We start from the raw sequence: 16,784 nt of genomic DNA on the forward strand, positions 1-16,784 counted from the left end.
TGACTGTGGCACTTGAAAGAGCATTCTCTAGTGTCTAATAAAAGGTACATCCTCATGATGTAGTCTTTCCCTCAGCGGGGGCACTGATAAGGTATCTCTTCTCTACTAGTTGTTATTTTCATGAAGCTTGTGGGAACTTAGCAAGTTTCTCACCCCTGCTGCACTGCCTGCAACCAGCCAGTACGTCGAAAAAATTATTGTGGGTTGGGGAGAAACACACAAACCGTTACACACCTTTTCCAGTGCGATCACATATGGCTTGCTAGCGTGTGGAATCAGCCTAAAAATAATGTTTAAGACTCAAGAAGTAACTACATTAATGGTTGCTGGGAAATGCTATAGAAACAACAGATACAGCAGCTGGCTAGAAAATATTGGTTTACCAATGTTGTCCATGTTAACTTATTAAAATATTGTGCACTGTTTTCCACCGTTTTATTCCCCTCTTTGAATTATGCCTCTAAATTACCTGTGGATTATAGCCGCTAGTTGGTAGCTTTTGAATGAACTACAGGAATTCTTTTCCCTTTCCAAAGAGCAAGGCCAGCAGGCTATCCATGCTGGTGGTTCTGTAACAGTCAGGCTCTTTATGAAGAACGGTGCAGTCTACAAGACATTCAGCCATGCTCTTCTGTGAGATGAAATGTGCAATTCCTGCGCACCCTCTGCTACTCTTTCCTATTGTGAATGATTTTTCTTTGCTTCAACTCCACAGTTCTCTTGATTAGTTGCTGGCTTGGACTGCCTATTCTAGTATTTCCTATTGGCTTTTAGAAGAAAATGTGAATGGCCAATTGGGAAAATTTGGTTAAAAAAATTAACATCAATAAGTAATACAAAATTGAGGGTTTTTTCCATTTTTAAAACATTGCAAAATTCTGCTAGTTTGTTAATAATTCAGAGAAATGTCAATAGGTGAGAAAGAGTACTCTGCTACTCAGAACTGCACCCTTCATGGGGATCAGGGATAGATCCAGCTTTTCTCCCCACCAAATGTTTTTGGAAATGCCTCACATTCTTGCAGGTTTTGGCAAGCTTTCTTAATCCCCTCTTACTGTGTGGTCCATTTTCCAGGCAAACTTTTGCAACACTTGGTGCCAAGTCACAGATGAATGCAGAAGTAGTTGGCAGAACCAGATGTCTGGAGGTAAAGGACCTATGTGTATTCCTTGACAGCTTCTGGAAGGTCTTCTGCAGATGAAGTTTGGTATTTCCAGTATTGCCCATGTTTAAAGCACAAAATTATCCTAGTGATAGGAAAAAAGGGGTAGAGATACAGTAGGAAGAGAATTCTCTCTAATGTGGGTAAGACACTAAGGAAGTGAATTAGACTTCGCTCTAAATGCAGTTTAACCTGTGCTAATAGACAAAATATCTGAATTTATCCTCAAAGCCAAGGAAATCTGGCCCTGAGAACGTGCCTGAAAATTAATCACACTGCATTATTTAATGGCTATAAAATTATCACTACCTTTGGTGTCTTGTAACAGGTTCCCCTGCAATTGCTGTGCAGTTTTTAAGGAGAGGAGAAATTGTGATTTTGTTGTTTATCACGTTAATCAGAAGTGAAGTTTGATGTATTCTACAATGATACCCAGGTTACCAATGACAATTCCAGTCTGCCGTATAAAGACTTTTTTTCCTTTTTTGAAGTAGCCTGGTTGTAGCCCGCACAGCTATTTTCAGCAGTAATGAAAAATCTGTCTTCAACACTGTCATTGCTGAGAACCTTTGAGTGTCCAAGCTACCCATCTTCCAGAAATTGCTGTAATTGTTGTGCTTTCATCCTTTAGTAAAGGATCCGGGCTGTGGGAAGCACTTTGTAAGCTGACCTTGGGTTCTCTGTATGCACAACAGCTGATGATGAGTTTTTTGCTGCTTAGCCTCCCCACTCCAAGTAACCTGCTTTCAAACACTGCAAAATTCACCTTTCCCCCCTCTCTCACTGTCTTCTAAGCAAGTACTGTCATTTGTTTGTATTTCTGATCCCCTCACTTTCATTTCTTTGCAAAACGCTCCATTTCCACCAATTTATATTTTTTTTCTTCACTAGCACTTGAATTTTTGTCATGTTTGTCTAGTAATACGCTGCTAATGGCATCTTGGGAGTGACAGAGAACCAGAAGGGAATCCTCTAGGATTCCTCAGACATACAGCCAGGTAACCGAACTGATCGACATTGCAAAAGTGGTTAATCAGAAGTTAAAGACTCTGTAGTCTCTTACATATAGGAGAGTTTTCCTGCTCAAACTGGGGATGATTTGACGTTAACTTTTCTGTTCATTGGTTGTCAGTAGTAACAAATGTATCCTAACAAAAACGTGTAACTTGAAAAACTTGTTTTATTTTCTGAGTATTTTGACTAAGAGTAATAAAAAGTTTAATAAAAAATCAGACATTTTAACTTTAACAATCACATGCAGTTTATAGTTATGTGTGTGAATGAGCTGAGGCTCTTTCCCATCAGTATCTACTCTGGTCCCATGGCTTAACAGGACCAGAACAATGGAAAATCACATTAAAAAGCAGTGGGGAGTTTTTAGCAAAGCTTCAAACTATTGAGATAAATATTGTCCTGACGGCTACCTTTGCTCTGAGATGAATCAGATCAGCTATTGCTGTGCTTTGACTGATCAGAATTCAAACAATTCAATGTCATTTTAAGTACATTGTTGTTGGAAACCACGTTTTTAAACTTGAATTTAAACAAGAATTAACTCCACCGATGCATTCAGAAGGGAGGAGAAAAGCTACAGGGGCCTACCAAGTAACCCTGGAGTGTAAATTATGAAGTGTCCAGCCCTGTCCTGTCCTTCTGAAATAAAATGTTATGTTTGAAAAGCAAAAAGCTTATGAGTAGTGTTGTTGGCAGCTGGCTGCCTCCTGAGCTGTCTGGAGGCAAGCAGGGTGCTCCTGGGTGATGCACCAGGACCTTGAATGTATGGATGTGCTCACTGTTCACTTCTGAGGCTGCAAACACACTTTAACATGAAACTCTGATTTTGAAGGAGAAATGAAATAAGAAGATATAACAGGTAAAGCCTTTTCAATGACAGAACTGTCATTGACTTCAGCAGGCAGAATTTTACTCTGACTTTTATCTCCTTTATTTTTATGAGCGAGCATGCTTGACAACATGGTAAACAGGATCAGAAAGGAGCTCTCGGGGTCTCACAGGACACCAACCGGCTCCAGCTGTCATTGTGTGCCAGGCAGAAAATGACTCTTCTGTACGTAGTATTTTCTAGAAAGTCCCTACATGCTGCCCAAACCAGTGCAAAGAAATGTGGGCTTATTTGTATTATTTTTTCTAAGCTGCTTCTGTCATGACTTTGCACTTATTCCATGCTTTGAAGAAGGAGTCAACTTTAGAAAAGGGAGACATCCCCATCACTCTCTGCATGTGGAAATCGAAAGATGCTTTTTGAAATACCTTGAAATACCTGAGTCAAGGCTGAGTACATTTTTAGTCTTTTTTTCTTTTCTTTTCTTTTTTTTTTTTTCTAAAGTTACTGTTTTAACCCCTCTGCTCCAGAATGCCACAGGCCAGATTTATTTGGTGGTTTATCTAAGTTTCTAAATTAGATGTAGGACATGATGCCACATGTTTCTCTGTTAAACTACTGGTTTCTTTTTGCCTTGTTATTCCCTTCTGTTTTCTGATGTGGGTGTAACATCTGCTTTGTGTATCTGCTGAATACTTTGTCACTTGGTTTCTGGCTAATCAGGTCTGATGAAGGGCTTTGCTTCTCTTATGCCAGAGGGTTTGGCTCAGACTTTCAAAGCAATTGCATGGCTTATTTGAAGGATTTATTTTGTCTCCAACAGATATAGTCTTTATCGCAATAGGTTTTTCCAAATTTGTCCTTTACAACAAGCAGCATAAAAATGAAATCAATACAGCCTTTTTAAACTAGTTTAGATGATGTGTCTGTGTTTATTCAGGACCTGTTTATTTATAAATAATTACAAGATAAACATTTGTTGAATATCTTATTTTTTGGGCTGACTGTATAATTTAAAGTATACTGTCTTAAACTTGGGAGTCGCTATGTTGTGCAAGTATTGTAAAGCTGAAGGTATAAAATTGCAAACCAGGGAACAGACAACTGGAATAAATGTGCAGTGTGAATAGTACAGACACCGATTATTCTCCTTTTAGCAAAGATCATGATAAAGCTGTTCTGAATTGTAACCAAGCCATCTATAAGTACTAATGGCTGGAATTTAAAGCAATGCAAATTCCATTTGGGAGGATGATGTCCTAAAGGACATATCAGGGGAAGGCTCACTCAGTAGCCACACTGCATCTTTCACTGTTTACCTCAACACTTGCTGCTGGGCACAAAAGAGGTGTGATACAAGCCTAAATGGAGCTTCTGGTCTAACCCAAGGTAGCTGCTCATATGAATTAAATAAAGCATTATTTTCAAAAAGCTGATCGCCACTAATGAACAAAAAATTACTTGGGAATATGGTGGTTTTATTCCCACAGCTTTGCTTTCACATTTATAATGAAATCTGAAACCAGGTCAGTTTTATGCTTCCTTTTTTTTTGCTTATGTGGAGGTGGATATTTTTCACACATCTTTTCTTCAGTGCTAAGTTCTATATGGATCAAATCTTAAGTAACTTAGCAGCAGACTAATGTTTTACTGGCTGTGTCTATGCAGTCTGTTGTGGGCTGCTCAGCCTCTGTGCTCCTGGCAGTCTGAAGCCCATGGCTGATGCTGTGGGCTGCTGTGGCTGAGCTAGTACATCTTTGCTGGACTCGGGCTCTGGGGGTCCACTTGCCAGGGCAAGGACAAAAGTTGCTTGCATGTGCCTGCTGTGTATTGGGCATATTCACCCACAGACAGCCAGGAAAAGCCTCTGTATCTGATAAAAGAACCTTGATTAAATGAATCTGGACTTTGTTTGCTGAACTCCTCCTGTACCTGAGCAAACTCTTACTCAGTTTGTTTATTACCATTTTCACCATAATATTTACCACCATTGGTTAACATAATATTAACTATTAAATTGTTGGTAAAAAGAGGAGTGTTTTTTCTTTCCAGGAAAAGTATTTTCCCCATTTTTGCCCATATGATATTTAGTGTTCTTCCCTGCCTTGCTGCTGCAATTTCTTAAAAAAAAAATTCAGGCTGTACATAGTTCTGTTTCCATGAAGTGTTGAGTGTGGTGGAATTTCAGAGTTTGAAACTGCATCTAGAGGGATCTAGGCTTGCTTCCTCTCCTTCCCTCCTTTCAACAGACTGATGTTCTGATCCCTGTTACACTTCTCCATGGGATTAGATGGACTGCAAGAGGCAGAATTTGACTGATGGTTTTTAAGGTGTGCATTACGGCTGCCAAAGACTGGAAACAAGGATAATAACCAAGACCAAGGAAAGATAACGGCATTTGAAATATTTTGTCCATTTTCAAATTCTAGACTTGTCAGCAACAAAAGTTAGACTTTTATTTGGTGTGAATATTGGATATGTGTGAAAGGATCATCAGTAAAGCATTTATTTTAATGCAGAACAGATTTGTGAGCCTGTGACACATTTTATATGAAGAATTTGTTCAGTAGGAATGGATTATGGATATGGTACTGGGGGTACTGTGGTGTTCGCAGAATTCAGTAGAAGCTACTTCTTTTCTTCCTTGCCTTCGAAAAGAAAATGCAGACTCGATAGCACTGTGTACCTTCCCATTACAAAGCAAAAAGCTAGAAAGGCAGAACAGAATATTCGCCTGAAAAATTCTTTTTACTACTTTAACTGCTTTTCTGTGCTTGGTTAAAAAGGTTTTGCTGTCATTGGACTTGCACACACACTCATCCCACTTCAATTTCTTCCGTCCTCCACCTTGTCAACAGTCACATTTCCGTAGGGTGACAATGAAGTGTGAAGAAAAATGATCTGTGTGTTCTCTTCCTGTTCTTTCTTGCTTTCATGTTTATACAAAGGCTGAATGAATTTTCAGTGTTCTTGCATGCCGGTTTCCTGCTTATTAGTTGTTTTCCAATAGCACCTGCAATCGTGCACTGTGTGCACAGACACCAGATTGGCAAAGGGTGCAAGAAAAGACGATGCCATCTGGGGCACTGAGGCAAAGAAAAGCAAGTGTCTTTCCCAACATTAGGCAGAATTATGTCACAAAGCTGAAATCTGAGATCAAAAAATTGAGGTTTTCTTGAGTGTCAGTGCAGACTGTCATTTCTTGGTTTGCATTTGATCTTTTGAAACAGATCTTTTTTACCAAACCCTGTCCTCTGCATCTTCTTCCCAGTTACAGGCAGTTAGAGACTGAAGCACATTCTGAAGTCACAGATGGTCACAAACAAGTGAAACTCAAGGAAATGAGAGGACAGAGGGTGTTTTAGTTAAACAATTCAGTTGCTCGCTGAGGAACTACTAGTGTCTAGTTCCTGTTCATGGAGGTATGTTGGTATAGTTACACCTATACTGATGGGAGAGGCATCTAGTACAGTAGTCTACTTTGATCTGATAAAGTGAAGCAAGCTATACTGGGAGAAAATAATTTTACCAGTGTTTCTACCTTTATGTTGTTGGACTGTTTCTTCCCTCTGTACTGGGCAGAGTATTTGTTGTACAAAAATGGTCTGAGAGTAGATATTCTGTTACTGTAATAAAGTCACCGTGGTTGTCCTGATGTCAAAATTAACAAAAGTGAAGTTAAAACTTGTTTCACATATTACTTCCTCAAAAAGGGACAAGCGAGCTTAGAAGTATGGGGCTCCCATTGGTGTAGGTTTGCTCTCCTTCACCTAGGTCAGGTTTAGGTCTGCAACCATTTTCTCTAATGAGTTGTTGGCGTTGTGTTGGCTGGGTCAGTCTCCGCTCTGGTATGGTTGCCAGTGCCGTGGGGTCACCCCACATGCTGCCTGCAGAAGGTTGGTGGCTTGGCTGCAGGTGTCCATGTTCTCCCTCATGTAGCATGAGCTCCAGCTGTCGAACCCTACCTGCTCAGCTGGGGAAGAGTGCTGGAAACTCTCCAGGAAAAAACACAGCCATCTGATGTCCCACCTAGAACCAAAGTACATGAATCAGATTTAGCACTTGATTGATTTATCAGTGGGACAGGCTTGATAACAGCAATCTTTGCTGTTTGCTGGTGATGAGCAACAAAGAAAAAAAATTTGTGATGTATGTTTGTGGGGAAAGTCACTGAGAAAATACTGTCAGACTGGAAGGGGTGTCTGTTTATTCTTAGAAATCTGCTCACAGTATCTTGTAATGTTTTTATGCTTGAATGTACATCTGAGTATATCACTGTATGATCATCTGCATGACTTTTCTTTTTTTCCTTTCTCACAGTGTATGCCAATTAAAGGCCTTGGATTTGTGCTCGGAGCCTACAAATGTATTTGCAAGGCTGGATTCTATCATCCCAATATCTTCTCAGTGAACAGCTTTCAGAGTAAGTGCCTTTGCTTGAGTTTAAAAAAAAAAAGAAAAAGAAAACAGAGCTAGCATTAATAATGCAAGACTCCTTTTTATCCTCGTCAGGGATATACAGTAAAATCCCAGTGGTTTGCAACTCTTGGATTATATAATCACTTAAGGAGTTCTAGCCCTTTGGTTTGTCATTTGCGATACTCTTGAGAATCCTGTAAAACATACCCGCTTGAAGAATATTTGATTTGTAAATAAATTTAAAAACATGAAAAGAAGTCTTGCTATAGGGAAATAGAGATTTCTGGCATCTGTGCTCAAGCACAAGTATTGAGAAAATTAATCTAGTAATTTCCTCTTTGGTCAGGGCAAACCTGAATGCCCTAGCCTTTGGCTTTCTGTGGGCTTTAACTGCTTTCATTTTGCTTCATTTGCAAAGGTAAATCCTAAGGAGCATCCAAACTCTAATAGTTGCTGATGAAGTATTAGAGATGGGTCAGACCCATCAGTGGTTTATCAGTGGGACTGTATGATACAGATGACACACAGCCTACACTTGCCCAGGACACGTGTTGTACGGTACTGAGACTGGGTTGCCCACAGTAAGAGAAGCAGAACTTGGCCGATACTCAGCAGGGAAAATATATAAACTGCACGCCCAAAGATGAAGTCCATTACTTTCATCACATGACCAAAGCATAATCTCTGAGCAGATTTTGTGCCGAAATCGTTGCAGTTAAACTAGTAGAGCTCATGCTGCAGTCGCAGGTGTAAAGGTGTTGCTTGAAGGTGCAACAGGGCATCCTTCTCTGCCTCCTGCTTTTGAGTGAATACCATCCCCAGCTTCTTTGCACCATCCTTTAGCCAAAGGTTCATGTCATCAGCTCTCTGCTGTGGGAGCATTTTGTATGAAATGCACAGGGAATGGTGATGAGTAGCTTTCACCAAGTTTGGTTCCAGACTGCATGTGTTATCTCCTGCCTTATGTGAACACAGCTGATCCTGTTCCACTACAGAAATACCTCTAGTAGTATTCAACACTTAATGTGCACCTCTATGATACTCACAGATACAGATTCAGGTGTTTTGTACTGGTAAATCTTGTGCAGGATGGTACTTATAAAAGCTTGCCCCCATGCTACAGGGTACCTGATAATTGGGTTAAATAAATTATTTGGTGTGGACTCAAGAGCTGCAAATAAAGCTTCCAAGTTCCTTCCTGTATTAGTTACTCATGAGCTCCGTTTTCTTACCTAAAAAGTAACAGGGGTTTTAGATGAAAGGTAAGTAACTTAATATTAGGAAAGCTTTCAAATTCCTTATTTGTTTGCAGCCCTGAATTCCAGATATTAAATACTTTGGTCTGTGTCATGGGTTGGCCTGGTTTTTATTGATTTGACCTGGTTTGGATATAGGTTGGCAAGATACCTGATCCCTAACTTGATATGTCTCATATATATATATGTTGAACAAACACACTGTGCTATTTATGCTGTATATGTGATAGAGATATATATGTGCCCTGTCTCCTGTATATCTATATGTAGTGTAAATAGCACAGTGTGTTTGTTCAACAGTTTACCTGGTGAGTGTTTGTTTCCCTTCTCTTTTCATATTGTGGAGTGTCACAGACGGCAGCTGTGCGATAGCACTTTTTCTCTGGGCTTTGTGCAAATTTTCTGATGAAGTGAGGATGATGTTTGGTTGCTCCTGCAGTGCAGCGAGTTACAATGGAGTTGGGATTTAACTCCTTGAATAAGTATTTAATAAAAAAAAAGTCTTAGATTTTTGTCATGCCAAATGCCACAGAACACACAAAAATAATGTGGCTAGAGATCGTAACAGCATTGATCATTAGGGATGAGATTAATTTTATCTCATATCAGCTGTCTAAAATGTATATGCTTGGTATGTGTTAGTCACCTAAGTTTCAAATGCAGTCAGCAATGAGAGTGTGGCTCCCCTGGAGGATTAATTCTGCTGCTTTAGAAAGGCAGAATTTGTCTTTAGATGGGAAAAGTAACTCTTCAGTCAAATATTCATTTTTCTGCATTTACTATAGGAGGAGGAACCTATATAGCTACCTTAGATTGGATATTTAGCTTCTAAATGAGAGACATTTGTCTCATGGAAGTGTTTGCATATGCTGATATTTTAGGGGGTGTAATTACATGATCTGGGGCCACTTTGATTTGAGTATGTGTTACTGAGCTAACATAAACATGAGTTTTGAAACAGTCAGTAATAAAGAACTGCTTTAATTCATCTGGATGCAGGTCAATCGTGAACCTCTACAGGTGATTTCAAAAAGTGAACAGTGAGACAGCTAGTGTGAGACTGGAAATGATTCTGAAGTAGTGGGAGAAAAACTAGTAGTTCAAGGGAACTTGGCCCTGTCACCCAGCTGCGTCCTTTAAAAAGGAGAAGATAACATGGTTAAAATGTCTGTATTTGGAGGTTCTAAATTATGCTAATACAAGACTTCTAGACATGAATCCTGCCAGCAGCTTTGACAGAAACTGTCTGACCTGAAGATCTCTTGGTAGAGATAGGTTGATGAAGTTTGAGCACGAAAGAGATGAAACTGAGTAGAAATGTTAATCGTTTAGAAAGTATTCCTAGTGGAAGAAAATAGAGGCAGGAAATATTTGTAGGTCTTAAGATGAGAGGTAGGTCTTAAGTAAGCAGATAGATACAAAAAATGACCACTTTTGTACTTCTGTGGATTGAAAAATTGGATCAAGTGTGTTGTGTCTTGAGATGGGAACATTTCTCAATGATACTGGGATTCTGCACCACAGCAAAATATGGTTAACTACAGTTGCACATTGTACCTGAAGTGTACAAGAGTTTTAACTGGGGATCAGGTTCTGCTTTAGGTCCAGATGAAGATTTTGGTTTGAGTCTGAAAGATAGCTGTATAAAATGGCTTTGCAGGGATGTTGGACACTCTACACAGTTTGCTGGTGGGAAGGCTTAAAAGATTGCTTATCTGCCTCCTCTGCAAACTCAGCTGGGGCCCTGAACGCCGCGATACAATGCTGCATAAACGGTGTCCTCCATAGGAAAGATGCTGCAGACTGGTTGTTTTTCTGACTTAAAGCAGCACAGTGTTGCTGCTTGCAGGGAGGTCGCACAGGATCCCGAAATGGGTGTGGGACTGAAGCACAGCTGAAATTTAGGCTGTTCTTTTACTAAATTGGAAACCAGGTAGGAGAGCATTTCCCTCCCACGGCTGAGTTTGTTCTTCAGAACTGGCAGTGCCAAAATATGTAAAACCTTTCTATTTTTTCTGCATTAGTTAATGAGGACCCTGGGTACTAGCAGAGCACAGAGTTATTGCCGTATTTCCAGGGTCTCTTTTGAGGACAGAAATTAATTTTAGAAAAAGATGTATTTCATGTATGCAAGTTGCATTAACCTGTAAGTGCTTGAGTACATGATTATGCACTTTCTCCTAATGGCTCGTTTTTACATAGCACTATTAGTATAGGTAGAATAGACTAACTGCTGACTACTACATACATTATAACATTTTCATAACACCCTTCTCCAAAGCACTTATGTTCTCTGGCTCATGGAATAATCAGGTTTGCATTGGAAGATCCATGGTAGAACAGCAGTGCTTTGTTCAACCTAAAAGTTTATTCTTTAGCAATGCATCACCTGTATATTGCAGAGATTCTGCTCAGCTCTTGCTTTTCAGATGTTGAACTTGCCCTGTGCAAAAAGCTGCTTGCACCAGAGGTGGCTCTTTTGTCTGGATGTGGGACTTTACTGTCTCTAACAGTGCTATGATCACATAAAAAGTCCCAGGAGGGGTTTCCAGTTCAACGGGAATTCCCATTTTTTTACACCTGCCCTTTGGCTTTGATTCTTCAACAGAACTTGTTGCACATGCAGATCTTTGCACGTATGAAGGCCGTGACTGACTTCAGTGATCCCTTTCTAGGCTGAGGATTATGACCATGGCTGGTTACCAGGTTTTGATGCTAGAAGGCCCCGTTACATTCACAAGTGCTGAGTTATTGCAGCATCACTGGTGTTCCAAATGTATTTTATAATAGAACAGGAACAGAATCAGTCTCTTGTTCTGCCCAGCGCTCAGCATGCACAGTGCTCTCTGTGTTCATCTGCTGAGTTTTGACTGGTGTCTGGGATGATTTTGTTTGGGATGGTAGCAATCCCTGTCCTGGCACTTAGCAGTCTGTGGTGCCGTTCTTACTTTGGAGGAAGATCTCATCTGGCAATGTCACAGCTGCAGAGGCACCCTTGCGTAGCAGAGTGTGCTTAGGAGAACAAAAGATGATGAAGAATTACCCTTAGGAGACCATTTCAAAAATGAACGGGCTGACTAGGAAAAAATATAGTAGAGGGGTCATAGCTGAACCATTTAAACTTTTCTGTTTATTTTTCCAGTACTCAAGCATTTTCCTTATTATACTTCAAATTAGTTTGTGTCCCTATTCCTACTTTCCACCAATTCTTTGTTTGTTTCTCCTTCCATTTTATCCTTTTTTTTTGTTACTACATTTTTTTCTTTGAGGACAGTACTTTTTTACATCTTCCTCATCCTCAGTTTCAACTCCTGCAGCACAGTCAATCTTTTAGTGTTTGCTTCCGTCTCATTTTTGTCAGTGCTAAAACTGCTGCCGCCTTACAAGAAGCAGAATTGGCTTCTTGTCCATCTACCATACTAGTGTCTACAATCTTTTGCCACCTTTTGGGGAGGAAAACCTGATTTTCTTCATTGGAGAAGCATGTGTGATCCCAAAGAGCAGCTGAGATACGAGAAGACATGGCACAGTGAAATCTCTAGCAGTGCTGTAAGAGGCAGTAACTGCCTGCTTGGCTTGGACTGTCTGTGGGTTGCATTGACATTATATTGACTTTGGTGAGGTGACAGGGCCAGACGTAAAGGGCAGAAATGTTCAACTACACAGTGGGCAGCAGTGCCCTGAGACATATAGTCAGGGCAAGGGTGTGGGTGGACAAACAAGCTCCGGGTCAGTGGTAAATACAACAATCAGTTCTTTCCCAAGAGCTTCTTCCAGATGGTCTGAAGAATGTTCTTTCTTTTTGGCAAGGAGAGAAAAAAAAAAAAGATGGGGTTTGTTAATAATTCCTTCTTAGATTATGTAAAATCTCAAGTAGATCCATTTTTTTGGTCTTTTTTATATTAGCTATAATGAAGAATCATTTCAAAGTCAAAAGACATTTACCAGATAATCAATCATAGCTGGCAGTACAGGACATGCATATCTCTGATCTTCCTTTGTATACAGCAGACAGCATGACACCAGACACATCTAAGCAAAGGCTTGCTGTTGGGTTATGAAGTCATATCCTCGGGATATTTACTGTCACATGCAACTGTTCATTGACTGTTATCCCTGTAGTATGTGACAAGCATACACAGGAAGAAACTTCCATGCATGACTCAGATAAGAAAATGCATGATAAAATGGATTATATGTATTTGCAAGAACTTTCAAGGTTGAACATTTCAGAAATAAAGTAAGAATATCAAGTTTAGGACCATGCAAAATTCATAGTTTACATAAAGCCATGGCAATGGAATGGAATGGCAAAAAGCCATATTCATATAATATTTGTAACTTAAGTAATCTCATAACTTTAGTTTTTAAATTATATTTTTTCAGTGGTTAAGTTTTTACACTGGAAATAATTTATTTAGTTAGCACAATAAAAACATTTTAACAAATGGCCCGTGTGGCTCAGAAAAGTGAGGTTTAAAAGAGATTAAATAATCTTTTTGGAGCTGGGCTAATTCAAGGGCGACTCTTTACCGAAATGATAAAGGAACAGGTAGGTGGTGGAAAAGCAGGTTGACATGAGTGCAAATGTTGAGGAAACAGTGGGAAACTTGGACAACAAGTAGTGCACTCCTGATTTGGATATGGAGATGGGAAGTGGGAGGCTGTGACTTTTGTCTCTGACAGAGGAAGGTGTGGGTCCATTTTTGAGCTGTAATTTAGAAAACAGAGATATAATGTTAGATATGAAGAAGGTAGTTTCTGGCAAATGGAATGATGATGGGCTGAGGTCCATGGGTGTTTGCTCTGAAAAGAAGTTCCAGTCCTAGGATATCTTCAGGGCACCCCTACCTTCTTGGGGTGCCCAACTGCGGTTATTTTCCAACATTTCCATTCCTGCCTCCCACAGCCTGGGTCAAAAAGACATAAGATCTCTTCTTGCTGCCTGCTCATATCTAAAAAAATCTGGCTACCAGCATGAGTCAGCTCTACTCTGCTATATTCAGGTTTCCAACATCTTTGTTTAGAATAAAGCTGAAAAGAGAAATCCACAATCTTCATGAGAAATACCAGCCTATTCTCTGCTCACTGTGGGATGCAAGAGCAAAGCATCCTACACCGAGGACAAGGAACACAGGGCTGCTGGAAAGGCATGCCACATAAACAGCCTTGGGTATACAGCCTCTTTGTCCCATTCCCAGGCTTTACCTTTCAGAAGATGTGTGCTCATGTGCATTTGTACATATATTTGAGAAAGCAAGAAATAATTACCCTTGCAGGTAACCTTCTGCTTCAGATGTTTCAAGCTAAAAGTCTGAAGAGAGTTTCATAATCCAATATGCATGCGCAACATCAGTGGAATAGGCCATCTCTTGAATTAAGACTAAACAATGCATGATTTACTACGTTCACTGACAGAGGAGGAGAATTTTGATCAAAGATATTGGAGCAATTCCCTAGTCTTGTGAAAACTGAGAGAAGTTATCACACATTTTAACATACCACTGATTTGGCTTCAGCCACATTCTCTTGTCTCTGGAAGCTCCTATGCCTGTCTTACTTATAGTAAACATTTTCAACAAATTCAGTTTTCCTTTTTTTTTGCCCCATTTTTCTTGTACCTTTTTATTTCATTAATTACCTGTAGGGTAAGAAGTCTTACAGGTGGTTATGGACAAGTGTTCATGGATCAGAAAAAGTAGGAATCCTCCTGTGTGCTCTGTTGGTGGGTTCACTTTGGTGGACGAGGTATCAGCTCAAGAATCATTGATTTTCATAGACAAAATATTAACTTGCTGATAGGTTTTCCAGATTTCCTGGTGTGCTTGTGTGAACAATGGGAAATTATACTTAGTGTAAGTGCACTGGTTTTGCTCTGGGGACAGAGTAGTGCCATCATGCAACAGCATGCTGAACAAATGTTAATTAAGAAGGATTTTATCTAATTTGAAGCTAATTAATTCACTAGATAGCATCTTTATGAAATTGAGGAACAATCTGAAATAGGATCAGAGCTTGTACTGTGAACATTAAGTAGTTAATGGGTCTGCTCTTCATATGTCTGTGTAAAATCCTTTCCTTATTCCCAAATCTTTGATGTAATTTTTTTCCCCATTCAGAATTCTTCTTCAAAGGATTTCCCATGCAGATTTAGCCCACTCTAAATACAATGGGAAAGCATTTGGCATTTAATAAACTCACTTTCCCTTATGTCTGAATTGGTCTGCATTTTCTGAACGTGACAGAGGAGAAGCAAATGAGAAAAGCAGCCCTGGCAAACCATTTTCTAACTTAATGAAAGAGGCCAACGGGGAGGGAAAGGGAGTCAGCAGAGGACTGGTTTGCTCCTGTATGGATAAATTGCCCACCCTGTACAACTAAAGGTGTCTCCCCTTACCCTTCTGATACTTTCAGGAAAGGATGCAGAAAATCGCTTTTCTGGTGGTGAAGTATCAGAGGAAGTCTACACCTGCCTACCCTGCAGGGAAGGATGTTCTTACTGTACAGACGATACTCCCTGCTATGCACAGGAAGACAAATATTTACGGCTGGCTATCATCTCATTCCAAACGCTCTGTATGCTGCTGGACTTCATAAGCATGCTGGTAGTCTACCATTTTCGCAAGGCAAAGGTAAGCAGACATGTTTTACTTTGATATTCCTGCTCATTGCGTGGTACGGACTCATTTATGTTAAGTGTATAGCTTCTCATTTTGACAGTCAATTTCTCAGGTAAGGAGCTCAACTCAAGGAGAGGATGGGATTTCCAACCAGGAATGCTTTGCTTTAGGCATGGAGGTACCTAAATTGTTTATATAGTTTTTGAGGAAAAAAAAAAAAGAAAAAAAGCTGAGCAATTTGTTTCTCCCAGTGAAATCTGCTTACATCATCAGCAAAAATCAAGGAAACCTATTATGTTCAAAGTAATTTTGGAAAATCAGGCCAATTACACAGGTATCTAAGGAGGCATGTGGGTATTTATTGCCTCAGGATCTTGAAAGTCTCTGTTTTACCACTGCTGGGAACGATGTTTGGTTTCAATATATTTGAGAGACTAGCTGGAAAATAATGGCATCAAAGAGAAATCTTTCCAAATAATTCTAGTTCCTAGAACTTGTTTCTATGAGTAAAGATTTTTTTTTTTCTGTGAAGTATGAATACATTAAGGAGTGTCTGGAAATTGCTGATGTAGGCTACGGTTATGTTTTATGTACTAACCTAATGAACTTTTTGCCCTTACCTCACTCAAAATCTTTTAACCTGTAAGATCTCATGGAATCTCACTGTTGCCTCAGTAAGTACTGAATATAATCTGAAACTTCCAATTTACTGAAAAAATGAATTGAAGCTGGCATGTATTCACTACCTACATTTGGGAGGTGTAGGTGTGCACACAGTATGCTACATTGTTGAAATTAATAGCTTCATCCACTTTCCGTAACTAGATAAGCATTTCCATTTTGGTTTTGGAACACTTGATCCCAGAGTCTTCCTAATCCTACAGTGTCTGTGTTACAAATGCGTGGCTCATTTTGAAAGACTTTAATATCCTGGCAGGAAATCACAGAACGAACAGTCACATTCTTTTTTTTTTCTCTCCTGTTTCTGACAGAGTCTTTGTATTTAATGATATTGCATAAAATGATTCAAATTACAGACTTAATTGTATTTATAAAGTTTTTCATATGAAAAGTCTGTTGTAGGCATCTGTTTTGTTGCCTAGCATTAACTTAGAAGAATTTCATTCCAGTTTTGTGAGGTTTTAGTCCTCATGGTAACGTTACTCACTTTTAATGTCATAGACAACATCATGAAAGAAGCATTCCTTGTGAATAGAAAATTTACTCTCTAGACCTACAAAGTGAACAGAGTAGATGACTTCATATGTAGCTATTGCAAGTTTGGCCTGATTTTTTTTTAACACTGAAATATTTATTGTTTTATAGAAATTTCTATATTTTCTCATAAATAGCTTGAGATCAGAGATGAGTAAAATTCCATACACTCTTGCACTTGTACACTTATATATGTTCTGATATATGTATCCAGTACAGTAAAAAAAAGATACATCTTTATTAAACATACTACAGAAAGTTAGTATTTC

The 16,784-nt window shown here is 39.4% G+C and overlaps 1 protein-coding gene across 2 annotated transcripts in view; it reads left to right on the forward strand.

Moving 5' to 3' along the window:
• GPR158 (G protein-coupled receptor 158) overlaps nucleotides 1-16,784 on the forward strand; it is a 206,676-nt gene that overhangs the window by 80,383 nt on the left and 109,509 nt on the right. For both annotated transcript variants that reach the window (XM_064444819.1, XM_064444821.1), the window contains exons 3-4: nucleotides 7,326-7,428; nucleotides 15,095-15,312. In XM_064444819.1, coding sequence (XP_064300889.1) covers nucleotides 7,326-7,428; nucleotides 15,095-15,312 — 321 coding nt within the window. The remainder of the gene's footprint in view (nucleotides 1-7,325; nucleotides 7,429-15,094; nucleotides 15,313-16,784) is intronic.

Source organism: Phalacrocorax carbo, chromosome 2 (assembly GCF_963921805.1).
Source record: "Phalacrocorax carbo chromosome 2, bPhaCar2.1, whole genome shotgun sequence".
Classification (NCBI taxonomy): Eukaryota; Metazoa; Chordata; class Aves; order Suliformes; family Phalacrocoracidae; genus Phalacrocorax; species Phalacrocorax carbo.